The sequence below is a fragment of the Drosophila ananassae genome, chromosome 3L (assembly GCF_017639315.1).
Source record: "Drosophila ananassae strain 14024-0371.13 chromosome 3L, ASM1763931v2, whole genome shotgun sequence".
In the NCBI taxonomy this organism is placed as follows: Eukaryota; Metazoa; Arthropoda; class Insecta; order Diptera; family Drosophilidae; genus Drosophila; species Drosophila ananassae.
In genome coordinates this window covers 9,171,925-9,197,896 of record NC_057929.1, presented here as the reverse complement: position 1 = coordinate 9,197,896, position 25,972 = coordinate 9,171,925, and the positions used below count along the sequence as shown (strand labels likewise).

General features: G+C 41.4%; 5 protein-coding genes across 9 annotated transcripts; 2 read left to right on the top strand and 3 right to left on the bottom strand.

Moving 5' to 3' along the window:
• Positions 1 to 648: 648 nt before the first annotated feature.
• LOC6494628 lies at positions 649 to 1,588 on the top strand. The gene is made up of 2 exons (XM_001959950.4): positions 649 to 1,050; positions 1,303 to 1,588. Exons 1-2 carry the CDS (start codon positions 810 to 812, stop codon positions 1,386 to 1,388), a joined length of 327 nt encoding a protein of 108 aa, XP_001959986.1. The 5' UTR covers positions 649 to 809; the 3' UTR covers positions 1,389 to 1,588.
• LOC6495987 (uncharacterized protein DDB_G0283357) lies at positions 1,580 to 10,261 on the bottom strand. 5 transcript variants are annotated; one of them, XM_014908090.3, is made up of 8 exons: positions 9,868 to 10,259; positions 8,269 to 8,775; positions 7,243 to 7,547; positions 6,531 to 6,603; positions 5,219 to 6,435; positions 4,177 to 4,780; positions 3,197 to 3,385; positions 1,580 to 3,129 (listed from the first exon to the last, which is right to left on the bottom strand). In XM_014908090.3, the coding sequence occupies exons 2-7, from the start codon at positions 8,420 to 8,422 to the stop codon at positions 3,219 to 3,221; spliced, it is 2,520 nt and encodes an 839-aa protein (XP_014763576.1). In that variant the 5' UTR covers positions 8,423 to 8,775; positions 9,868 to 10,259; the 3' UTR covers positions 1,580 to 3,129; positions 3,197 to 3,218. The 5 variants fall into 5 exon arrangements, with proteins under 5 accessions (XP_014763576.1, XP_032306609.1, XP_014763578.1 ...); XM_032450718.2 differs by having other exon boundaries at positions 1,580 to 3,385; positions 9,868 to 10,261; XM_014908092.3 differs by having other exon boundaries at positions 1,580 to 3,385; positions 10,054 to 10,259.
• Positions 10,262 to 21,033: 10,772 nt separating this feature from the next.
• On the top strand, positions 21,034 to 23,385 carry LOC6494629 (stimulator of interferon genes protein). The gene is made up of 5 exons (XM_001959948.4): positions 21,034 to 21,232; positions 21,950 to 22,132; positions 22,199 to 22,641; positions 22,700 to 22,810; positions 22,864 to 23,385. Exons 2-5 carry the CDS (start codon positions 22,021 to 22,023, stop codon positions 23,254 to 23,256), a joined length of 1,059 nt encoding a protein of 352 aa, XP_001959984.2. The 5' UTR covers positions 21,034 to 21,232; positions 21,950 to 22,020; the 3' UTR covers positions 23,257 to 23,385.
• On the bottom strand, positions 23,272 to 24,580 carry LOC6495986 (origin recognition complex subunit 6). The gene is made up of 2 exons (XM_001959947.4): positions 24,170 to 24,580; positions 23,272 to 24,113 (listed from the first exon to the last, which is right to left on the bottom strand). Exons 1-2 carry the CDS (start codon positions 24,232 to 24,234, stop codon positions 23,417 to 23,419), a joined length of 762 nt encoding a protein of 253 aa, XP_001959983.1. The 5' UTR covers positions 24,235 to 24,580; the 3' UTR covers positions 23,272 to 23,416.
• Positions 24,581 to 24,719: 139 nt separating this feature from the next.
• Positions 24,720 to 25,837, bottom strand: LOC6495985 (proteasome subunit alpha type-3). The gene is made up of 3 exons (XM_001959946.4): positions 25,686 to 25,837; positions 25,053 to 25,618; positions 24,720 to 24,992 (listed from the first exon to the last, which is right to left on the bottom strand). Exons 1-3 carry the CDS (start codon positions 25,704 to 25,706, stop codon positions 24,818 to 24,820), a joined length of 762 nt encoding a protein of 253 aa, XP_001959982.1. The 5' UTR covers positions 25,707 to 25,837; the 3' UTR covers positions 24,720 to 24,817.
• Positions 25,838 to 25,972: the final 135 nt, after the last annotated feature.

Here is a 25,972-nt window from a genome sequence, read left to right as displayed (position 1 = left end):
GCCACCTGAATGGACGCTTGTAAATATTCAATTTCACACGCTGCCACAACCGCGCCCACTCAACAACACACCACCCCCACCGCCCATATACACATAGTATCTGTCAGCCAGATTGGCCGCAAAAATCGGCTTGTCGCAGCCGGCAAATAAAGTCGCACATATTTTCAAATAAAGCCGCCGTTATCACAAATTGACAGCAAAGTATTGTGCGGCAAGCCGTCTACTTTTGTAGGCAACTGTGTGGCAGACTGTGTGTGAGGGTGTGTTTGTGAGAGTGTGGGTTAGAGACCGAAATGGGGAAATGGCCGAATGGCAAAATGGCCAAATGACCAAATGGCTTCATGCGGTCGGCCACCAGAACGGAACGGGACCCGACTTCCGCTTCCGGTTACACATGCACAGCTGGAAAGTACTCTGTGGTTGAAGGCTTCTGGCACTACGCTGATTGCGGCTTGCAGGCCACCCCACCCCACCCCAAAAAAAAAAAACTAATAAGTTGACAATATGAAGGGGTATATGAGCCATGGGCTTTAACCGAACAATATTAAACAGGCAATCTGCCACTGGCCGCTTGCCACTTGCCGCTAGCCGATTTCGGCCAACATATTGCCTTTGTGCGGTCTGTCAATTCGACGTCCGTTGGGTGTCGACGCCTTTTTCAGAGTGAATGCTGTATCTATAGCTAAAAGCCATCCAAATTCTAAAACAAAAATATCGAAAAGCGGAAAGCAATCATCAATATTCTATAGTTAAAGTTTTCAAGTTCTTTTGTGGCCCAGTCCGCACCCTTTCGAGTCCTTCTTAGTGCCATGGACGGTGGTGGAGATAACCAGCGAGCGGTGAGATTCCTCCGCAGCCAGGAACAGCGCCAACGTCTCCAGGCTCATCGCCTGCGTCGTGTCGTTCCCTATAATATCGGAGGGGTCCCTCTGGCAGCTCCTGAACCTGCTGCTGCTAACCCTGCCGCGGGTCCATCGACCGCTGCCGCCAACCGTCCGGCTCCGGTTCCCGCACTCGGACATCCTGATCCAGCCAACGCAGTCCAAGCTGGTGAATATTTTTAAATAATAATGATGCCTCCTGGCTTAAGCTTATAGGCCGGAAGTAGTCATACAATGTTTTTCCACTTTTAAGAGTTTTTATACCCGGTACTCGTGTGTTCGTGGAAATGTTTATAACTGAAACAAAGCTTCCGCTATTAGGAAGTGGAAGCTGAGAGTACCGGGCATCATATAGCCTAGAAACTTTCCTTTCTTATTTCCCCAAGTCTATAAATCCTTTTATAATTCCTTTCTCCTGCAGGAATCCTTGAAATGCGGATGCAAGCGCTAGGTATAGGCGATCTTGCTGACGACTCTGGTTTCGAGTCTGGCAGTGAGGGTGAATAACAGAAATTCAAATGTTGGTTTAAAAATTTACCTTACACAATAAATTAATACATTTTTCAAGAGCAGCCGAACACAGTTGAAACAAAAATGCTTTTGAACTAAATGTTAATGTATAATTAAATATTAATGTGACAACTTACCACGGCCAGAGGGTTTTGATTCCATGGATATCTTAATAAAACACTGCTCGGTTTAGTTTACTTATCTGGGTTTCGGTTTATTTATTTCAATTTGAATTAAATCGTTCTTTTAAACAAACGCCATTGAAACGCAGTGTGTTAATGTGTAGATTACTTGAGAGTTGTAGTTATATTTATTTTACACACATATGTATATATTACGCATTTTATAGTTCTGTATACATTTTTAATTCGATTCCATTTGTTCCAATTCGATTTCATTTGTATTTTTAGTTGTGTTTATATTTGTATTTGTGTTTTGAGTTTGCGTTTCTCTTGCGGAACATCAATAATAAATATTTACGGTCGCATCCGGTGTGTATGGTCGAGTATTTCAAGTAAATATGTGTGTACGTACGTATATTTTGCATTTTGATTCTATAGTTCCATATGTCCATATATAGTTTTGATCGACATTGCCTACGGTTTGTATAAAAACTCATTTGTATTTATTTTTTTTTGTTCATTACTCGCCCTTATAATCGAAATTCTTTCCTACTTTTCAAGTACATACATATTATATATTCTCACTTAATATAACTCGTCTCGAATGAATCAATGTTTATCACGCCTAAAATTCTTTAGAAATAAATTAAACAAAATTGAAACTGCATAGTTGCAAATTTAGAAATCACTGAATCGATACGATAGTTTCTAAGAATTTACCTTTTATTTGTTATTACTACACGATATGGTGTCTTCCTTTGCTAGATTCAGCTTCGATCAATTATCTTCATGTACAATCAACACGTCCGTACTTTACGTATTATAATTCTTTAAAATGAAGCACAAATGATAAACAGAACCGTGTCTGACTTTAGTATAAAAATTAAATATTAACACGTTTATTCATTATTTGTCATTGTTCAGTTTTTTTCGTTATAGATTTAGTTTCCTATACTTGTATAATTAATTTTCTGTGATCGGGTGTCTCCCGCTTTTTGAATTCAAAACATTTCGCGCCTTTGTCTCATTGTCAGTCGGGAAATAAGGTTTGAAGTATTTGAACTGAATTCGAATACGTATAGATAATATATAGATATAGATATATATATAGGGTTTTGTATATATATGTTTCTGTTGCGGTACATCTATAAATTCTTTAAAAGTTCTACTGCTGTATACATTCAATGGGTTCTGTCTGGTTGTCTGATATATCCGATAAACTACATTGGGGAGAGATTTGCTTCGCTTTCTTATAAAATGCAAAAACACTCGGCTTAAATCTAGACTGTGCCTCATTATTCTCACACATCGTCTCTCCTCTGGTCTGTTTAGATCAATATATATATATAGAGTTTTACACGAATATAGTATATATATATGTATGCTGGCTGATAGGTATTCGTTTAAAGAGTGCTCAGGACACTCGTGATAGGGAGGGCTTTACACTGAAATCCATACAATTTATGCTTAGTTGAGTTAGTTGAGACGTCTGAACATGCAATATGAAAGTGGGTGCTGACTTTGGGGAGTGTCTGTCACATTTATTCGATTCGACTCGATGCGATTCGTTACGATTGCGCCCTCGATGACATGCTGCAGTTAGTGGCTTCGGTTTCCTGTTTAAATCAAGATTTAATCTATTGAGAAATTCCAACAGCTGCTCCTCCTACTCCTCCGGCGCACCTTACAGCACTAGCCCGTAACCTCAGTAACCGGTCGCGTCGAACAAGTCCGGGAGGACGAGGGGCGGACAGTTGTGCGGACTGCAGGTGACGCTCGGCATCTCGTCCGGGGTCACGGCATCTGTGCAGATGCACTGCAGACAGTTGCCCGTATCCTGTGGCAGAATGTCGCCAATTTTATACAGTTTCCCTGCAACAAACAGAACACAAAACACCAACAACAGCCACAACACCGAAACCGAGTTCGATTTGCAGTTAAATGCGATTAGGAAGTGATCAATTCTGACGGCCAGCAATAAAATGTAGTTTGTTGCGGGAAAGTGCTTTTCGAGGTGGTGCACGGAGAAAAGATTCTTTAATAATATATTCTATATTCACAAATCAATAAAAGAATCAATAAATAAAAAATATATACAGGAAATTAAGGCTAAAAAATCATTTAAAATTAACTGAAATTGTAGTTTTTCTTAGCCATTGATGTTTAAAATAATAAAGTATATTTTATCAGTTTGCTTATTTAGTTTCCTTTGCAAAAACAGAAAAACACTTTATTGATTTAAATTATTTATCGCATTAAGTTTAATGAAATTTTTAAATTAGAAATGTATCACTTTATTATTTCATTTTAAATAGATCCTTTTCCACAAAAAACTTATTTAATTGATTTTCAAAATAAGTATGTTCATAAATATCACAAAGCATATTAAACATAAATGAATAATTAGCAAAAAATAGGAAAATAACATTTATTAAAAAGGCCTACAAAAAATGATTAACAAGCTTTCAACACAACGTAAAATAATGCTCATTAAAATAGAAGGCTGCGCATTTGAACTACATGTTATGAACCACAAAATGATGTTTTTAATACATCCATGTTAGTGGCTTTTTTATGAATTAATTATTTAATTTAAAATGCAGTTCAAGTGATTTTCTCTGTGCACCTAACCCTGTTAGTCAGTCGCTGACTTGAATGCTTACCCAAAACATTGCACATACGCCCCGGTGCCATCGGCGTGGTTGTTATAATTGTTGTCATGGTATATGGAAGGACAATCGAGCTGTGCTGAGTGTTGTCCTGATTGCTACCGCTTCTGGCTCTGCTGATGCTGCTGCTGCTACTGCTTCCAGCCTGCGGGTCCATTGTTGTTGCTCCCGCTGCTCTATCGCTGTTGCCGTTCTCACTTGACGTTCTGTTGCCATTTGCAATTAAATCCGTTTGGCGACGGGGATGCACATCAACTGCAGTTAGTGTAATGTCAATATTGACAACGCTCCCATTGAATTCACTGCTGTAATCGTTGTACGAGCTGCGAAAGAAGACAGCATCGGCAATTCCATTCCCGTTGCCATTGTCTTTGGGAGCATTGCTGTTGTTGATGCTGCTGTTGCTGTTGCTCCTGTCACTTTTGTTGATGATGCCCACATCATCGATTATTGTCGATGTTGGCGTTTCCTGCTCCAAGTTATCGTCAAGCGGGTTTGTGTTGTCGCCATTTAGCTCCGTAGATGTCAGCCACCGGTGGAAGGCGTCATCCAGCTCCTCGGGGTCATGTCCACTGCGATCATGTTGCAGCTGTCCGGACTGGAAGCGAGAAGTAAAATCCCGATGGTTAATTCGACTTGACTGAATAGTAAATAATAAACCAACTCGAGCATGAAAAACTCCATTACGAGACAGCATTTCAGGCTCACTGGTGCCACTGCCAATGAAGTGGCACCCAATGAAGTGCCCCAAAGTCTAATTGGGCCCTCGAAAGTGCAGAAGCAAGAGGTTATACAAAGCCAGGCACCGAATTTATGGATACCTCTAAGCTCATAAGATAATTAATTGTTAAAATTAGATACTTCTATGCATTATTTACAGGGTTTCTAAGTTTTGAAGCCTTTATCCCAAACATAATGAGAAAACTTGATAAAATGAAAAGTTTATGTGCAACCTTATGAGTAACCCCAGGATACCTTCTCGCAGAGCATAAACAAGGATGCCAAAGACCCTTCAAAGACCAAGGACTCTACTCACATTCGGGACTGAGACTGTGGCCATGGCTTTCTCCAGGCCAGACAGCGTGGTTGTCACCATTTCATTTGTTTTTGTCGTCGTTGTAGTTGTTGCCGGTGTCACAGATGATGTTGCTGGTGCTGCTGCTGCTGCTACTGCTATGGCTGCTAGTTCGGAGGGAACGCCTGACTGGGTTGTCATCAACGCCTTGGTGGTGGTTGTGCTGCCACTGGCCGGCCATTGTGTGGGTCCTCCCTTTGGTCGCTTTGTTGGTGGCTCTGGCAAAATATCGCTGTCGGTTTCCGCCTCATCAAAGTTTTTATCAGCAGTCACGTCGGCAGTGAGTTCAACGCCTGCATCTGCTTGATTTCCAGCTCCTGCTGCTCCTGATTCAGCTGCCTTTTGTCGCGACAACGCCTCTTTCTGCTCCTGCTCCTGTTGCTGTTGCTGCATTTGGTGTTGCAGTCGTTGCTTTTCGTGAAGCAAATGCTGCTGATGGTGCTGGTGTTGATGGTGCTCATGCTCTTCGGTCTTGTAATCGTAATAAAGCACGGCCGGCAAGTTTTCGGGAAAATTTAAGATTTTGCTGGACGAATGCGGTTGCTGGTGCGGATGATGTTGCTGTTCGGAATGTGGGGGTGTGGCCACCACTGGCTGCTGATAATGCGTTGCCTTTGCGGCCTGATTAACAGCCAGAGCCTCCGCATTCGGCTGCTGTTTTTCAGCCAACTTTGGTTTCTGCTGCTGCTGTTGCTGTAGCTGCTGCTGCTCGTGTTTGTGTTGCTTGATTATATTGTAGTTGCCACCATCGTCGCTCTGATGCTTTTGTTTCTGCTTTTGCTGATGCGGGAGCTGTTGCTTTATGCCAGACTTTTTATAATCTGGCATATTCTGCTTCTGCTGCCGCTGCTGCTGCTCCTGCTTCGGCTTCTGCCTGTGGCTGTGGTAAACTTCGTAGTCATTAAAATTCTTTTGATTCTTGCGATGCTTATGCCGCTTGCCAACTTTCCTAGCCGTTTTATGCACTTTTGTTGACTTTCCCGTTGTGCTATCTTGCCGATATGGATCTGAATAGTCGCCTTCGCCTTCACCGTCGCCAACGCCAACGCCAACGCCGTCGCCATACCCAGCTTCTTTGCTGTCTCCATCGCGGTTGCTGTTCCTGTCGCTGTGGCTTTCTGACATCTCGACTGTCTCCGGTGCGGCTGCCGCCTTCGCCCTGTTTACATTGGCCTTATCTGGGAATTCAAGGAAGAAAAAGGCAGAAAGTTTCTTGTTATATTATGCATGCCGTAGATGGAGGACCAGGCCAGGAGCCTGCTGGGAAACTAACCGCACTTCTCCCACCAGCAAAATATCTCGCCGTCCATGCACAGGCACACTTCGCAGGCATCCAGCCGGGGCACCTGTTTTCAGAATCGAATAGGAAAATCATAAGATATGATATTTTCAAGGCTTCACAATTGTGTGTGTGTGTATCTATTCGTATTGGCAACAAAATCCTCAATCAACATGCAAAACGATTTGAAAGCTTAGTGATGCAACAAGCAAAGCCTTGGAGATACAAAGGTATCTAACAAATGCAGGCAAGAGCCTGTTTCGAGTTTATAATCCAACAGAATTGCATCTAATTGGGTAAGCTTACTGCTTTAAGCGACTTTAAAAAGATACATTTGCAATAAACTACAATACTTTTGCTTTGGCAATGCATTGCCAAAAATGCATAACCCTTGAAATATTTTTGAATAAAAGAAAAGCAAAGCTACACTCTTTCAATTAGTTTAGTTAGAGAAATTTTTTGGTTTATTATCTTATTATTATTTATTGTTAAATGAGAAACTTAGTTATAACTAACTAGTACCTAAAATCTTCTTACAAATTCTTGTAGATTATGACAAAGACTAAATTAAAGTCCATTTAAATATAGTTATTACTGTTTCTGGAACATTATTGTTAAGATATTCCTTTTAAAAAAATCTATTAACTAAAAGCCTCACTAGCATTTTTTTAATAGTTTCACAGACATGGCCAAAAGTCCTTTTTACCTTCTGTCCGTGCGTGTACTTGTGGCCGTTGGTGAAGCAAGCGGCTGCTCGACTGTGAGGCTCCAGCTCCTCCTCCTCCGCTGAGCCGGCTGGATCCGTGCCACTAGCCGATGGAATCCCCTGAGCCCGTGTCGAATCGGTATCCAAGCCGTCATCGTGTCCGGTCTCCGCTCTCTGCCGCTGCAGCTCCGCTTCGCTGAGCATCTGCTGGGAGAGGAGGCGGGCGTCGTACTTCGCCTGCGATTGAGCCGTGTCCAGGTCATAGTTGAAGTCATCATGCTCGTCTAGATACTCAAAGGGCAAAGCTGCATGGGGGAAAACAAATTCCAAATAATCCCATGCTGATATGACTCTCACATGCGCACCAATAACCACGATCTTATGAGAAATTTTATTTCTTAACGCTTTTTGGTGGTCTATGTATTAAGGTTTCTATTTTATTTATTTTTAAAGTTTAAAGAAAGCTCCTATTAAAAGTTTATATTTCTCAAAATAACAATAAATATCGTGGCCTGAGACACATCCGAGGGAAGCATATGGATCTGATCGGCAAGCTGTTGCCGCTTTTTCAAATAAAATTTTTGGATAAATTTCGAAAGCGCCATAAACGGTGGCGCTGCTGGCATTTTATTATGCATATTTGATAAATTATCATAAAAATAAGGAGTCAAATAAATCACTGGCTACAGGCCGCATAAAAGCCAGCAGACTGGCTGTGCTGGATGTGCATATGGATGTGTTGTTTTATGGAAAGCAGTTGTCATTAAATCAAAAGGCTGCACTCATTATGACATAAAAGTGGCAAATGGAAATCGTGAAGAGCGAAAGCGTAAAACGCCCATAAAAATTCAAAGTGAAACGCTTGGCGTAATTTATGTAATACGGATTTAATAAGGCTGTAAAATGAGTTTTTCCGTTTTTATTCCTTGTGCCATTCCATAACTCAAGCCAAGCAATCGGGTCCCAGACCCAGACCCAGAGAGGTTCTTAAGCCCATGATGGAAAATGAAGAGTGTAGTGACTCACCATGGGTCCGGGGGTAAAATAATCCTAGGATGGTGCACAGCAGCAGGAGGCAGGACCTCAAGGAATTGCCGTTTGTCATGTTGCTGCGGAAGTTTCTGTCGCTCCTAATAATCCCAAGAAGAATCTCACTTTCGGCGGATTTTACGGATGGCATTGCACTTTACTGGCTGCACATTACTTGCACATTTTTTTGCAACTGCGTTTGCCTTTGGCTAACACACAAACAAACACACACACACAGAATAACACAGCCACCACACTGATACAGATTTGGTAAAGGACACCGATGTTTGTTCGCCGATTTGGGTTGCTCCGGTGCTTTCTTTATCCGTCTGTTTGTTTACGCTTTCGTTGGCTGTGTTTACGCTGGCACTTTATATCGTAGTCGCAGTCGCATTCGCAGTAACAGTCGCTGCTGTTTTTATCTCACTCGAGTTGTTTGTTATTCTTAGAATGCACACTTGTACTTTTTCATGTTGCCACTTGGGAGTGGTGGTGGGAGTGGAACTGGAAGTGGAAGTGGAAGTGGTATTTCTGCACTTCTGCCACCGTTAAATGTAGGCGCCCGTAAGTAGGCAACGGTTTCGCGCAGCCCCGCCAATTTATGGAAGACTGAATGTAAATGGAAACTCAACTACTGCCATTAGGCCGCTTATATTGAATTTATTTCGCCAAGTTCGTAATTGCACAACTGTGATTCGTTCTACCTTCCCGTATAATCCCCTTCATCCTCATCCTGCCCCCACATTCCGACCTCTTTCTTTCTACGAGTCTACGTGCCTGGCTGGATGGCTGACTGAATGGCTGGTTGGTTGACTGCCTGGCTGGTTGGCTGACTGGTTGGGCAGAGAAAATCCAGCCAAGCCAACAAGTGTTTCCCCAAGAACGTGCCTTATGTAATCAGTGAAAGGAAGCTGCGGCAGCTGCGATTGCTACGTTTTGTGGTGGCCAATTTCGAATGAAATTGAATCCCATTAACTAATCATAAAGAAGTGAAAGCGAAGCAGGGAAAGAGTAAGCATCCACTGAGAAAAACAAACCAATATAAATTGAAATAAATAATGTTATGCTGTGTGATATATGCCCACTACCCACTGCCACCAGTGTTTAGTCAGTGGCCAGGGTAAATGCAGTGTCAATCTACTTAATTTATGGCACTAGGGAAAGCAAAGCAGAGCCAAGCTTAGCTAACCAAACAACAACACTTGAGCCTAGGGCCCACTCGTAGGTGAGTAGAAGTTGCCTGGAAATCGGAATGTGAGCTGCGAGGACCTAACAAAACAAAACAAAACCAAATGAAAGCATCCGCAGGAGGTAGCTGGAGAACGGAAATTCATTGCCAGTCCCGACCACGTTTGAAGTGTGAGAAATTAGCGCCATGCCAGCGGCAATATCACGCACCCAATCCCAAGCCCACTCACACTCACACATATCTCATCCCAGTCCATTCCACATCCACATCCACCCACAACACCGACTGTCAACCGCCGCACACACATTGATAGATGAAACTAAGCTCGCTGGAAGCCATAACTTCTAATAAAAACAGTCCGAACGGTGAGGGGCCTCTACAGCCTGACCTGGTAATATTTAATTTACTTTTAATTTGCGACAATTTCCGTTCTACTTGATTATATTTGAGTTGCACTATGCACGGCAATATTAAATTCCATGAATTATTCGCGACTCTCTTTGTCGCCGCTGCTCACTTTCCGTTTGTTTGCATTTAATTATAATTAATAGTACGAGGGCGCATTGGATTGAGGATTGAGCTTCTCTAATTACATTTTATGTTAATTGAATGCACTTGGCATGCGAAATGTTTAAATCCCCGCCCTGGCTCAGGACTCTGGCGTCGGCATCTGTCCGTCACACACGGCGGCTACGCGATAACTGACACAAGCTCACTACCGTCACACTCGCTTCTGAACGTTCCGGGTTCCGCGTTCGGCGTTCGATGCTCGACTCAACGCTGCGACGCCTGCTGTGTCCTGCGGATGCTGTGTCCTTTCTATTTATTGCACACACACAGCCGAGACGTCGACAACTCAATTGCCGCTCTCGGCTCTCTCTCGACTTGGCGGCGAGAGATGCGCTCGCTCGTCCTCCGAGCCACGTTTATGAATGAGTTGTGCGCACTAAACACAGCAGGTCCTGTGCTAACAGAGTCCCTGTTAACACTCTGTCGGCCGGCGGATTCATGCAAATTGCATTAAAGCGAAACAGTTATGTGCTGTTATTCTGGCCTTTTTCCTGCAAATTGCATTTTCCCATCCGCCACTTTGTCGGCGAGGACGCCTTAAGGACTTTCTGGCCTGCATTCACAACCAGAAATTGCATTTCACCTGCCTCCGGCGGCATGCAAAACAATATCAGGTGGCGGTGCGGAAAAGGAATTGAGTCCTCGTTAGAGATTACAATATTATAATATCTTAGCTATTGCAATACCTAATTAATTGTAATAAAAATGGAAATTTGGTCCAGTCAAAGTTGCCCTCCTACAGAAATCTGTAACTTTTTAACAGCTGCGATTTTCTTTCGACTTTCACAATCCTTAACAAAAGCATAAACACCATAAAGACCATAAAAAAGTTTTGAAAACCCATTTTTACTCTTATCGAAATGGAAATTCGTAAAGATATACAACTTAAAAAGGAATATAAACTAAGAGATAGTTAACTTTAACAATCTTATACAATCTAAGTGTTCAACAAACCAAATGGAAACTTATTCTATATGGTTGTGGCCACACTGCGTATGAGTAATAGAATTCACGTTAATTTAGACATCAGATTTTGAAATAGATTGATAGAGAATTAATCAGATTTGAAATCATATTAAATTGGTAAAGATACATACAGGTATTCCGCTCAAGAATAGGATAAGAATTGGCCAAGATATGGGCTTGGTTTGGGGCCAAAATCAAAATCCTGGATTTTGCAAGGGGGTCCATCAGAAAAAAATTGAAAAATAGGGATCGAAAATTTTGATCCAAGGTTTTGATGCAGATTGAAGGGGAATCAAACTACAAATAGTTAAAGATATTCCGCACAAGGATCGAATGAGAATTGGCCAAGATATGGGCTTGGTTTGGGACCAAAATGGAAATCCTGGATTTTACAAGGGGGTCCATGAGAAAAAATTGAAAAATAGGAATCAAAAATTTTGTTAGCAGGTTTTGATGCAGTTTGAGGGAGAATCGAGCTAGAAATCGTTTAATGTATTCCGCTCGGATGACAAGTGGCCAAGATATGGGCTTGGTTTGAGGCCAAAATCGAAATTCTGGATTTTACAAAATTGAAAAATAGGGATCGAAAATTTTGTTGGCAGGTTTTTATGCAGATTGAAGGAGAATCGAACTAGAAATCGTTTAAGGTACTCCGCTCAAGGATCGGATGAGAATTGGCCAAGATATGGGCTTGGTTTGGGGCCAAAATCGAAACCCTGGATTTTACAAGGGGGTCCCTCAGAAAAAATTGAAAAATAGGGATCGAAAATTTTGTTGCCAAATTTTGATGCAGATTGATGGGGAATCGAACTAAAAATCGTTTAAGGAACTCCGCTCAAGGATCGGATGAGAATTGGCCAAGATATGGGCTAAGAAAACACGGAAAGTGTGTTCTTGAAACGAATATGTGTGTTATAAAACACTTATCCTGTAGAATGAAATTTTTAGCGAAATACGAAATGTGTTGGGGCATTGCCACCGCCTGTTAAAGTTGGGCTCTAAGTACCGGGCATAAAGTGTAAATATGTAAATGACAAAAGCTTGGCACCCGGATCCCCATGGCCCGCAAACAACACAAGGGCACAAGGCCTGTCAGCAGGACTCTGAGGTCTTTGAGTGACATGCGATGTTTGCCGCTGCCGCTGCTGTCGCTTTTGCTTTTGCTGCTACTACTGCTGCCTGTGCCGTTGCCGCTGGTACGTCTGTTTCTGCGTCCTGCATCCTGCGTCCTGATCCTGTGAAGCTTGTTAGACGTTACAATGCGTGTTTGTGTCAGGATAACTGTCAACAGTTGCCGTTGAATTCGTTGCTTTTCTTTGGTGATTTTCTTTTTATTTTTCACATTTGCTAATTTCTTTTGTACATTTTGAAGATGCTTTAACAATGTCATGCATTAACATAAAATAACAATACCTTCTCCCACCCCCGGGGCTGTGGCATCTGTTCCTGGAGTGCCTGTCGTCCTGCCAAGCAACAGTTGGCGTTGAATTTGAGTTACAAGGACTACTAGTTGGTAAATGTTAGCCATGGGCAAGAAAATAATTCTAATACAACCGCTCCAGGCGAAACAGCTTCCTACTTCTGTTTGTGAGTCTTTTTCCATATGAGAAATGTCCAATTCTCGAATCTCAATCGATTTTCCCCTTTACTGCAAATTAAGCCACAAAATATTTATATCTCGTTCACTAAATAATAAGCCAACTTGACAGCTGTTGACTTTCCGTTTGAATAATGTTTACCAAAGCAATTATCTTGTTTAAGCCAGATTCAGCAAATTAAACGAGCTATCAAAACGATGTCACTTGAAAAAATGTGAAATTAAACAAAAAATACAGCTCCAAATTTAAATGACAAATATTTTACCTTATTTTTAAATAAAACTAGTGAATATTTAAAATTAAATTATAAATATAAACTTTATAAAGCCAGTTTTTCAAGTGTAGGTAGTGTTGAAATACCGACATGAATATATTTATCTGTCATTTGGAATTTGCAAAAGTGATATATACATATTTAATTAAAAATAATAATCGGTGTTTTCTGCCAAACAATTTGTTAATTCAAAAGCCAAGCAAGTTTAATAGCCAGTAAAAAGTTGAATAGAAATAAAGTTTTGGAAATTATTATGTTTGCTGTGCCAAACTTTTCTTTAGAGGCTTTAAAAACCCAAATAATTCTTGAATTATTGTGTGAAAAATTTATTAAAACTGTCAACTTTTCCCACCCGGCAGTCATTGTTTTGATTATTTCCGAGTCCTTTGCCTATGAAACCCCGTCACCAAACTTGTGCCATAAATATTAAAATTTATTGTTTTTAAAAAGGCTTGGATGGGCAGCCTTGACTGGTCATAAAAACGTTTCATTTCATTGGACATGTGCCTGGGCAAGGTGCGATCCCAAGGCGAGATAGCTGAAGTTTATGCAAATTAAATTAAAATTATAAATTCTGAGGACCATCTAGGAGTAGTGGGTGTTGCTTGGCCCTGAGCAAGCCGCCATCAACTTGGCTTAATCTCGGCCCCTAAGCTGGCATTACACTTGCAAATGCCATATGCCAGATGTAAATATTTAAAATGCTAAATTACATTCGGCACTCGAGTCTGCAGCTCTTTGACAGTCGCTTCTTAGTGTCATTGTTGAATAATCTGGCACTGTCCTACATCCTTTGAGTGTTTATGTTGGGGATTGGCTCGAAACGATGGCTTAAAGCACTCGGGGCTTACTTGCGTGGCGTAAACATTTTCCATTTTATTAGCCTGTCATTCTTACGCTATTATCCCCATCATTTAAATTGAATTTCCAGTTTAAATCTAATGGCAATTCAATCGATCCAGGGCCTAACATTTGTTTTCAGACAGATTACCATTTTGATGACCAAATCAAGAAGGACTTTAAATTATAAATGTATTTCACATATGTCTACCAGACATGTATCTACCATGATATTTAAGCAAAAAACAGCTTAAAGGCAAAGTGGACATTTGGAAAGAAATTCGCTTGAAATGTCGCAGGCACTTGGCACGATAAGAGTGCAAAAATTGGTTCCCCAAAATGTGTAAAAGTTTTTCCTTGTTTCCTACGAAACTGAAACTGAAAATGTGTGTGCACTTTCCTTCTACTTATTTGCACAAGTATTATATATGTATATAAATTCACAGTTCGCGCAACTAACAACAATATGGAAATCAGTTAAGAGCGCAACAAAAAAATAAGCAATTCCATGAACTCGAGACTTGAGAACGTTGACTTTTTCACAACACCATTTTCAGTTTCAGTTTCCTGGTAAAGTTTTTCGGCAGGCTCTCCTGTTCTAGTGTTTTGTGACCCCGGGGAGTTCCTGTTTTATGCTTCTTATCAACGCGATTCGTCTCTTGACCGAAAAGTTTGTCCTGGCCTGAGTCTGAGCCTGAGCCCGGGGCGTGCTTAAAGCTGAAACTAAAATGCAAAGAACACTTGAAAATGTCCGATTACTAGCGCAGAAGAACGGAATGCAATTGCGAGCAATCTCATTTAGCACCTGTCATTATGGAACGGCAAATGGAAAACGCGAGTAAGAACACGAGTCCTTGCCGTAAGCCCATTGAAGTGTTGCATAAAAGTATGAGGGATCGCTAAAAGCAATTTGAAAACAACAGAGTGAAAATGCTACCAGATCCCCCTTCCTCTCGAAGGAGGGCCCAGGCCCCAGTATTGCAGAAGTTGGCGTGGCGTTGCCATGGCAATTATGAAGCTGCAAGAGGTTGCAGCGTCTTGAGTACGAGAGTGGGACGCTGCGACATCATCCTGGGGAGCTCAAGGCTACCGGGGTGGATACGGTGGATTCGTGGGAAGTGGGCTCTAGGCTCTCGAACAAGGAAAAATATAAAAACTACTTTCACTTCTTAACACAAACCCTACAGAAAAATCTTTTAATAAGATGCTTAGGCTAAATAAACTGAGACTATATAATAAGATATATAATGCCTGAATTCCAACCCACTGTCCAACGAACCAGGAATGAGAACTACTAAGCAGGAAGAAAAGGAAAGTCGAGCTATCTCAGTGGCATACTTAGGAGGAACTTTATTAAAGTGCACGGTGAGTGCGCCTCGGCACCTGCGGCTCCTGCCGGAGCTCGAGAGCTTGGCCGGCAGTTATACATTTAGCAGTTACAACTAGCTTAAGCTGCTGATGCTGCCACAACAGGGTGCACACAATAAAACATATATCTACCGCAATTAAAATAATGTCCACACCGGGGAAAGGAGTGCTCCGAAAAATGGCCAAAAGGGATCTCTTCACATATTAATGAAGGGCGGAGCATAAGTAAACATGACCTCTGCAATTACCTTGGGCAAACACAAACGGATTAGACTTTATTTTTCGGGCTGCTGTTGACTTTGAATTAACAAAAATTAACAAAAGCCCATGGTATTAAAGGACAAAAGTTGGCTGGCAAGTAAACAATGGAGTTTTTTATTCCTTTAACCACTGAATACACGATTATTTTATGACATTGTCACTGGGCTAAAAATTAAAAAAGTCTCCGGGTTGTGTATATTACGAGAGGAGAGTTCTGTGTATAATCAGGAATTTGTTGTCGGTTTTATTGTCGGTTGGGTCTTCGTTTTTATTGTCATCGCCATAAAGCTAGTGTGTCCTGGACCGATGCGGACATGTATGTCTAGCCAGTCCTTTATGGGGCATAAATCTGTGCGAATGCCGCCAAATTCTCATGCCGAAAATAGATATCCCACAAGACGGTCTACAAGTTGGGGGAGACCCCAACCACTTGTCATCCCTTGGAGTCTGCTAATTTCGTCAACAAAGCTGCTAAGCCGGCTTATGGTCACACACACAAATACATTCGCCAAAACACGCATACTCTCACATATACACACACGCTGAAGAATAAGGTCCTGGTATCCCTGGGATACAGACCTGGTTGCTTTGATTTTTATTGTAGCTGAAATTGAAACGTAAATCTTTGCGGAATTACCAAGCTCGAAATTGATTTTTTATGGCTTGATGTTGCGATTTCATGAGCGATTTAATCATGCTCCATGGGGCATTCCAGGAGTAAAGATTAATCCACGACTGCATCCGTGCAGCCGGTGGGATAATCGAATTGCGAGCTCCAGTTTAACTGACGCTCATTGTTCCTTCGGATAACAATTGCTGGCATCCTGCCGTTTGTTTATGTTCTGGCACAGCAAGGACAATTTGTTCTAATTGCGAGCAAAACAACCCGATAATCACATTACACCGCCGGCACTATGGCAGGATGGCAGGACGTGCATCAGGGTTAGAGGGGGATGGCTGGATGGCTGACAGAAAAGTCCTGAAGGATAACAGAGATAGTAGCGGCAGCCCGATAAACAACGGGCTGATTCAATTAAGCTCCACGCGGGACTGTAAACACCAGCAGCGGATACGCTGCGTTGCCAACTTTTGTCAATTTGGCCAACGTCAGAAAGGCTTAAAAAGAAAGGCAACAGAAAAAAACGGAAAAAAGTCGCCAGCCAGCACGTAGGCCGCATATGCCAACTTCGATGTATTGCAGAGACGCAAATAAAACGCAATGGAAATGTGTCAACAGCAGTTGCCACCATTCCAGCCCTTTCAGTCATAAGTGCAATGTGGCCAAAAGAAATCCGCCCATATATGTACATATGTATATAATCTTAAATTTAAATATATATTCGGTGCAGTGCAGCAGGCTGGCGTCATAACAACGTGGTAACCGTCTGCAAGGGTCTGAACCTGATTAAGTTCCACACATCCACAGAAGACTGCATACATACATAATTCTATATGAAACTTTAAGTACTCACAAAGGATTTTCTTCAGCATCCTGGAGGCCACCTTCAATATTATGCATACGCCCGGTTGGCCGGGTATGAAGTGTCAACCACTTGCAACTTTTGCCGTTATATTTTTGTTGGTTTTCAATTAAAAAGTTTGCCTTATCCTTCTTTTGTTGCAGCCCCAACTGGCCTCCTCATCCTTTCAGGCCACATTTCATTGTTCGCCAACTGACAGGCTCCGACAGCCGGTCTGTGTGTTGCAGCCTGTGTGCTCTCTGCTGCCAGCCGCCTGCATGCAACACATCTCTCGGCCAAATGGAAATCGCAGACAATTGCCATTGACGTGGCCAAACCATTTAGGTATATAATTGCTTTGCCAGCTTAGTCCGGCATTTACAGGACTCGGACAATAGCCAGCAATTTTGCACTGCATTCGAGAGAGAGCCGCGCATCATACTTTTTGAATATGTTGCATGCAACTCTTCACAATATCCCTGCAACTTGCTGGGCTAACAGGCATAAATATTGAAAATCAAAAGCAATGCAAACAAAATCCCTTAATAAAGTCGCTAAAAATGGTATTGAAAAATAAAAACTAAATTGCAATTTTTGCAAGCCTTTTGGTATTCAAAAGGCAAAAATATTCCAATAAATGGCTTAAAAGAAAATGCTTTTCAATCTATAAAATCGTTTAAGAGTTGTCCCGGCTGTCCAAGATACTTGGCCGTGCTAGTTGATCGTAAATTTTGCTGACAAAACTCCGCTCGGAGCACGTTTTATTATCCTGTCCTATGTCTAAGCGTAATTGATTGATTGATGGTTGGATGGATGGATGGATGGACGGTTGGTGAATTTTATGGATGGAGCACACAACCTACGAGAAAGATTCCACTCGGCTATTAAAGCAAAGTTTTGCTGCCAAAAGTCCCGACAACTTAGCACATTTAATCTTTAATTAAGAGCAACAAAGACGAAACGTTATCTGACCCCGATACCAGAATCGGGGGACAGGACACCCCGCTCAGCTTAAATGATGCGTTAAGATGACTCTGAGGAAGGATCACGTAAAAGTGGCTTGCGGCTTTCGAGGCTACCCACCACTGGTCCTTTAGCCGCAAAGGACTTTGGGGGCAAATACTCTCCAGCACAAACAAAACAGAACAAAAATGCCAAGGCGGGCCCAGGCCCAGGGCCAAAATGGCAAATGGCAAAGTAAATTTCACTTTTCCGTAATTCGCAAAGGCATTGCAAATGAATTAAATTACCAAAGAGTGCGAAATAATGGCCAGATGGCCAAAGAGTTGTCCTGCCAACAACTATGCAAATGGACACTCTCAACGGAAGCCGTCCGGCAAGGATATGGAAGCTGGCGAGCTAAGTCAGGGTGGAATTTTTGAAAAGGAACAATCCCATTAAAATTCAATTGCCTGTAAATAAAATGATGGCGTGACGAACTTTAGCGGGGATTGTTTGTCACTTAATTAAGGTTAATGTGCACGTCCCTCCGTCGGTTGGGATTAACTTTGAATCTGTAAACAAGTCCTATGCGTAATTAAATTTCGAATGAAAACAAAGCAGCTGCCACTGCAGTGACCCCGGATCGAAAATCATCCTTTCGACACGCAACCTTTAGGCCCCGGGCGTGTGCGGCGGATGTAGTTTTGGGACGCCGGACATCGAGCAAATGGCTTCTGCCGACTGTGTGACAAGTTTATTTCATTATGGCCGAAAAGCAAAACACTTCCTCCGGCCACTTCCTCCTGCTGAGCAGAGAGCGTGTCGTCGTAGAGTGCATTCACATTGAAAGTTATCCGAATGCCTGAATAACGGCTTGTTAAATTGTTATTGTCCTGACATTTGCCGTCCTGTGGTTGTTTCAGCTCCCACTCAAAATAAATTTAATTACGCTAACAAGTCACACAAGTGTCTCTAACTATGCGTTAGCAGCACAGCCCTCCCACGCCCGCTCCCGGACACACATGGCATTTGCATGGCAAACAAAAGTTTGCCAAGCCACTGAATGTATGCGCATATCTAATGCCTCCGCCGACTGCGGTCGTGACTTTGCTCCCAACTGCACAACACATAAGCTAGGCCATGGCAAAATCCCCAGCCCTAATCATATCTGCAGCGATTTGGAAGGAAACTTTGGTCAAAATTACCCATAAACACGTCACATGATCTCCAAATACTCGCTTACCAGAATCCCATTTTGGTTTCGTCGTCATAGAGTTGGATGACAGTTGGAAAGGATTGAAAGGATACCAATTTGCAGCTGTCATAAGGTTGTGCCAGGACTCTTTGATAATCCTGTAAATGCTAAGACTTATTTTAGGGACTAAATTTAAACATATATTCCTGTATTTTGTACCCTTAGTCTCCTAAGACTAATCTCTTAGAAACTTACTGACTTTGATCATGATTAACTGGATTAACTGTGACAGCGAAAATAATGTATTATTTTTTTGCATACTATCGTAGATACTTGAAAAAGATTTTCCTTATCAAACAAAAAGAACAACTTTTCGCAAAAGTTTTCCTTTGGCTCCCGTCTTTGGGGCTATAAAAGTGTGATATGATGGCTAGAGTTTCATTGTCTTGGTCGGATTGCAATTCCCTTTATGGCTGACACGCTCCATCCACTTGGATGGCTGATCCCCGGCATTAATGGCTGCAAATTGTGCCTCGACACGCCAGAAAATTCAATACAAAATAGAAAAAGTTCTGGAACTCAAACACTCGGCCTGCCCTGGCCTGCCCTGGCTGGAGAGTTCGGTTCGGTTCAGTGGAGTAAGTTGCGTAGTTCGGTTGCTTTTATTTTTTACAGCCGTTGTTGAAAACTTTTCTCATTAGTCACTATTTTTAGCTGCAGTTTAATTGTTACACACTCGCAGGACTCGCTGGAAAGTTCCTCCGCAGGAGAGTGCGAGCACTCAAAGTTGTTACACTTTTTCTCATTTTTTTTTATTCTTTTGGGCCTCAGTCGTCAAACAGCCGAGGAATTCATCCAGTGCCTGGTGGCGGTGGCTGGCATTTGAGCAAGATTTGTGTAAACAAATTAAACGTGCTGCATGTCAGGCCATTTCTTTTCTAACCATCGAGCAGGTGGCAAATGTATATGGGAAATTTACGGTAAAGAAAATTAAAAGTTTCCGGCACCGGTGGCAATTAAAGTTAATGCGTACGTGTGAGGTGAGCTATGGGGGTTCCCCTTTAATTACACAGAACGCGTGAGCAATGCCTGTAATTTAGACTCAAACGAGAGTGCACAAAGCATTGACATGCCACAGCCTTGTGTAGGTCCTGGTCCATGTCCTGGCTCAGCAGGTATTTGCTCAATGCCAGTCCGGATGTTCTATTCGGTGAAATTTCATACAATCGCAGGTGAGACCTTTGAAGGAATCGTTTCGAAAATGGCATACAAGTCAGCTTGTTTTGCCAAAAAGCTAGCTTTAATTAAGTGCATGCCTTCGGTTGTCTCGCAAATGAAATCCTTTGCCGCTGGGCCGGCAATTTACATAAACACAGTCGAAATTGCATCTCCTTAGGAAGTGAACCGTTTCAAAGGCATTTTCATATTTAACTACCCAAGCATGAGACCTTCCCTTAATAAATATCTCAGTTGGAAATGTATGAAGCTGTTGTCTTGTTATTTATGCTTAATCATCTTAACAATAACATTAAAATTGTCAGCAAATTTTAAGGTCCTGCAGGCGAGAGCAAATCCCGATGTAATTTAGTTAATGAGTTAAAGTTTACATTCCTCAACTTGAGAGGGAAGTTTAATTGGATACTGCAGATTGTGTTTGATTTCATCACATTCCATTTTTTCAATCCATCCTCTTCCTGAAATAAAAAGCGTTACTAATTGCTACAAAAGAGACAGCTTAATTAAGTACTTGCCCTGGCTTTGACAGTTTCTCTTTTTACCTCTCCGTCAACTCAGAAAGGTTTTTTCCTCTCCGTAAAAAGCATTATTTAAAAAAGATATAACTAAAACGACTTGACTTGAAACTATATTAATTAAGAAGAATTAAGGTGCATAAAACACTACAAATAAGAAATAGAATTTAAATTTGAACTTGAAGTCATTGACCGTTATAAAATAGTGGGGCCAGATGGCGGTGATCGTCCCCCCAAAAATACCAAATTCATAGGGCAAGATATTTTTTAAATCAAGCAAAGTGGCCCCCTTGTTGTTTGATTTAAATAATATATTTTAATGGCTAAAAGAGATAAAGATAGGGAAATCCCATCAAGATTTTGCTTATTTGCTCTGATCTCACGTTTTTACTTTTTAAAAAATAGCAATTCAAATTTGCATAAATGTGAAATCTCTGAGAGTTATAAGTTGTCACCAAGTGCCTAAAGAAGCTCAGTTGTTTTCAAAAGCTGATATCAGTCGGCTCGTATCCTCAAATCCTCAATATCAAAGAGTAAAATCAAAAAAGTAAGCACACTAAATCAGAAACTTTCTTTTAAATAGTCCTTTGTTCCACTCAAAGGCCCTAAGACAAATTAAAATTCAGTGCAGCAAAAAAAAAAATAAATATATACATATAAAAGTCAATAATTTGATTTGATTACGTATTCTGATCGGGAACAGTAATAAAAATTCCTTATATCCGGTACTGGGTTGGGTCTTTAGTTGACAAAAACTGGCCCCCTATATCCGCAAAAATGTCTTTTTTTTTTAGATATTTTTACATTTTGCACCATTAAATATTTACATGTTCGCTTAGATTACTTTTACTTAGAATCTTAGAGTATGTACTTCTGCATGTTTTTGCAGTATCAAATTATACATGCACTCATTTCTAACAAACACATCTATTCATTCCATGATTGGAGTATTTAAACAAGCACGAAAATACAATTCTATACATATACAATATACATACATGCATACATATAATCTTTTTTTTTGAGTTCGAATATAAAAAAAATACAATCTTTTGGGGATCGGATGAAAAGAATTTGCTGCACACTATTCTCAGAAATCTTGGTGTCTTGTTTTAAAAATATACATATATATATTTTTTATAAAATTTAAATACAACTATTATTTTTTATCCCTAACCCTTGAGTATTTAAAAAAATTACACCAAGCTTTTAACTGAAAAAACTGATCTTTTTTCCTAAACTTCTTCCCCACTGGGCTTTAAAGAAGATTAAGAAGAAGAACTGTTTGCTGATAAAAAAAGAAGTTGGCAGCCCAAGTCGCACTATCTGGAAATAATGGCAGTTCCAAATAAATCGCAATATAAACAAGACGAGGAAGCGGCAGGAGCTGTGAGGACGGTGAAAAGCAGGAAATGCTACTATTTGAAAATGCTTGCTGATTATGCAGGTAAGTGATAAAAATCACCGGAAACTGATAAGCAACTAATAGCCCATAAATCATGATTCGTCACAGATGTCTCGATTCGAGTTGTGGCTACCGTTTTTCTCGCCGATTTCCTGCAGCGATTGTTCCGCTGCGTCGTTGAATATATCCGCTATAGCCGGTATTATCTACCCGAAGATCGATTATGGACGATTTTACGTCGTGGATGCACCTACGAAAGCAAACATATCTATCTGGCCATGGCATTCGTCATAGCGGGCCTGTCCCGAATTTCAGTTACTGGAGATTTTACGGTCGTAATTCCAACCGCTCTCTACTTGGCCCAAATTCCCCTATACTGGCTCTTCTTCGATTTAAGTCAGAGCACACTAACCTACTCTCACTGGATCCGGGAAAATCACGGTCTGGACTACGCGGCAGGCATGGCGTCAAACTACTTCCATGGTTACTTGAAACTGGCATTGCCCGATACCAAAGACGATGGTCTCAAACATCGCATGGCGGTCTATGAGGTAAGGATTTGAATCCTTAATAAGTTTTATTAATTTTAAAAATGTTCTATACACATAGGCAAAGAACAACGTCACCTTTGGTGTGGACCGCCTGATCATCCTTTGTCCCGACGAAATGTTTGTCGAAAAGAAACTCGAGAATAATAGCACTTTGCTGGATAAAGCCGAGGTAATGTACTATAGTTTTTCAAGAAAGTTTTTACTTAACATCCAAAAAATCAGCCCTTAGAGACTAAATACCTTCACCGAGCTGGGGTCCACCGGCCGTTCAAGCACGATGTTTACCGCTTGAATAAAAAAATTGATGGAAAAACATATTATTTTGCCATGGAAGGTGCCACACCAATGTTGTCCTTCTTCGATGCCATGGAGTCTAATTTGTCAGCCACTTGGCAAATGAAGGAACTGAAACGCGAAATTTGGCTCAAGTTCTGTAAGCATTTAAAGCATCTTATCGAAACATGGCCGGAAACCCGCAATGAGGTAGACCTTCTCGTCTACAATGCCCATGATCAAAAAGGGAAACTTGTTGACATAGGCGAATTACTTATAGCCCACTTGAAGAACAAAACCAAAGTTATTGACGAAATTTCTGACGACTCATTTCAAAAATAGTGTAGAATGTTCGAATTGCATGTTAAAAGTACGAATTTTATTTTCGAAAAGTTTTGAATATTTTTTACTTATACGTAATGAGAATGTTTTTATAATAAAAATGAACTGGGTTATGGCCTAATGACAAAAGTTTGGCTTTAAGGGGAACATTTTATGAGTATTATGCTCCTATCTCTTCGGAATTCGTAGCTTCCATTTCTATTAGTTTAGCTTGTGCTGATGCCAGCATTCTTGCCTTCCATTTTTCATAATCCTCTACCTGCGGCTTTAATGATTTTTTTGACTCCTGTCCAAGGATGTTCTCCTGCTGGCTTTGTTTCAGCTTTCCCTCCAAATCTGATACAGAGACCACTTTGTTCTCCTTGTAGTGTTTGGCGATCATGCGCTCCCACTGATGCTCGAGTTGCTGCCACTGGGTGGGCCTTAGATTACTAAAGGGCATTAGTTTCGTCTTGGACACTTTGGTCTTCATAAGTCGGCAAGCATGAAAAACGGCCACAGCTGCGTACTGCGGATGGTTGGTATCGATGTCAGTGTCCTGGGTGGCCGCCAGTGCCTTGAAAAGTGTCATAAGCTCCTCAGCTTTGCGGGAGACCTCGTTGAGACTTAACTGCACGCAAATGTCTTTGACGCTGGCTAGCTTGTTTAGGTCCAACAGTTTCTCAAACATACGTTTGTGGTTTAGGTAGTGGCTCTTGCGAAGCATAGATAGTTTCAAGGCTTGCTCCTTATCGAAGCCGATACCCAAAAGGGTAGAGGCGAGGTCTGCGCACAGAACAATCTTTCCATATTCATTAACATGTAGTGGGACATTGGTGGATCGCAAATCCAGCAGGCGCACCAGTTCAGTTGTTTTCCTGGAAAGGAATTATTTATCCTTTGTCTACTTTCGCAAACTTTCAATAATACTCACTCTAGCACATTGGGTTCATCCCTCAAGCCCAGTTTTGTGATCAACTGTTCAATTAACGTCGTCATTTCAGTTAAAAATATCCGTTGTTTACAATTTTAAGTCTGCTCTGAATCGGAAATAGCATTTAATGGCGCGAAAAAAAAATCAGCTGTTTGGTGTTGCCAGAAAAAGCGCTATCGGATCGTCCTAAAATGTTGTCAGTGTTGGAAAGCGCAGAAATTCTTTTAAATATCTGCATTTCATCGTTTATTTGAGAAACTATGGAAGCTGAAAATGTCCTCGATTCCGATGTAACTACCGAAGCCTTATTCCAGAATCTCACTGGTCTTTTTACCTTGCTCTTTGCCAAGTTGGAGGCGGGTTTTGAAATGCATCCTTTTTATGTAAGCATAAACATAAAGGTGGACCGTATGATAAGCCCTCTTTTCGAAAAGGATCTAGTCCGATACATGAATGAGCATCTAGACCACTTTGTTTAATTCCACGAGTTGAGTTGGAATATTGTCTAAGCTTCTATAAATAAAGCATTCCTTGTAAATAATAAAACCCATTTTTAAACCAGATCTCTGCATACATTTTGCGCTTTACGGTAATATAAAATTAATGTAATATGTTTAGGCCCAGAATTAGATTCGCAGCCCGAAATGTTTAATGCGTCTCATTGTCGCTGTCGTCATCCTTTCTGGCGGCATCTCCGGCGTTCCTCGCTATCTCAGTATATTCGGCAGGATTAATGCGATGGAGGCCATTGGTATCCCTTCCCACTAGACCCATTTCAAATCGGAAGTCCTTGTCCTTCAGATCATCATGGACCTTATAGATGCTAATAGTAAAAAAAAAAAGATGTAAGTAGACACTCCATACAAACCAAAAATAAACTTACATTTCACCGGCACTTTTTACAAGCTCTTCAGTTTCCATGTTGGGTTTTAACTTCTCCATTTCAGTCTTGGCCTGTTGCTTTGCTTTTCCACTGGCACAAGCATAGTAGCCAAAGGAGGAACCGGAGGGCTCAATTTTGTAAAGCTGGGGTCCTTCCACCTCATCCCAAGAAGCAAAAATGACCGAGAGTCCGAAGGGCCGGACGGCACTGTATAGAGTGTAGGCATGAATGTAGCCAGCAACCCGCTCGCAGAGGTGTTTTAGTGGGATGGCATGCTCAAACTGCTGGCGGAAGTTGGCCGCTTCCTGGCGGGCAATGTCCGCCACATAATTTCCGTCGGCCACCAGGCCTGCTATAGCCATTCCGATATTCTTCTCAATGGTGAAAATGCGTCCGGCAGCATCCTCCTCGTGCAACTTGCTGGAGATAATCTTCTCCACAGCTAGTATCACGCAGTCCTTGCCTCGCAAGCCGATCACAGTGCCGCTCTTCTCCACAGCCTTGGATGCATAGTCGATCTGGAAGACGCGACCGTCCGGCGAGAACTGGGAGGCCGACAAGTCGTACTGCAAAAACCAATTAAATGCGAAATATTTACATAATTTTGGCAACATATGCTTCGCGATTACTTACACCGGTGCCAATAGTACTCATTGCGCTGATTCGATTGGAAATTTAAATATTTGAAAACAAAAGTTAGTTTAAATGTGAGCAGAGGATGATTTGACGGCTTTTTCTTGGCTAGAGATGGGCAAAACAGTGTTATCTATCGATGGCAGGGCTGTAAAAGTTGCATTCTCTAACCAGCTGCTGCACATCACTAAACAGTAACATATTTAAATAAATAAAATATAATTTTCATAAATATTTGTATAGCAGTATTAAAACTATGGAATACAAACTTTAAAAAAGAGAAACAC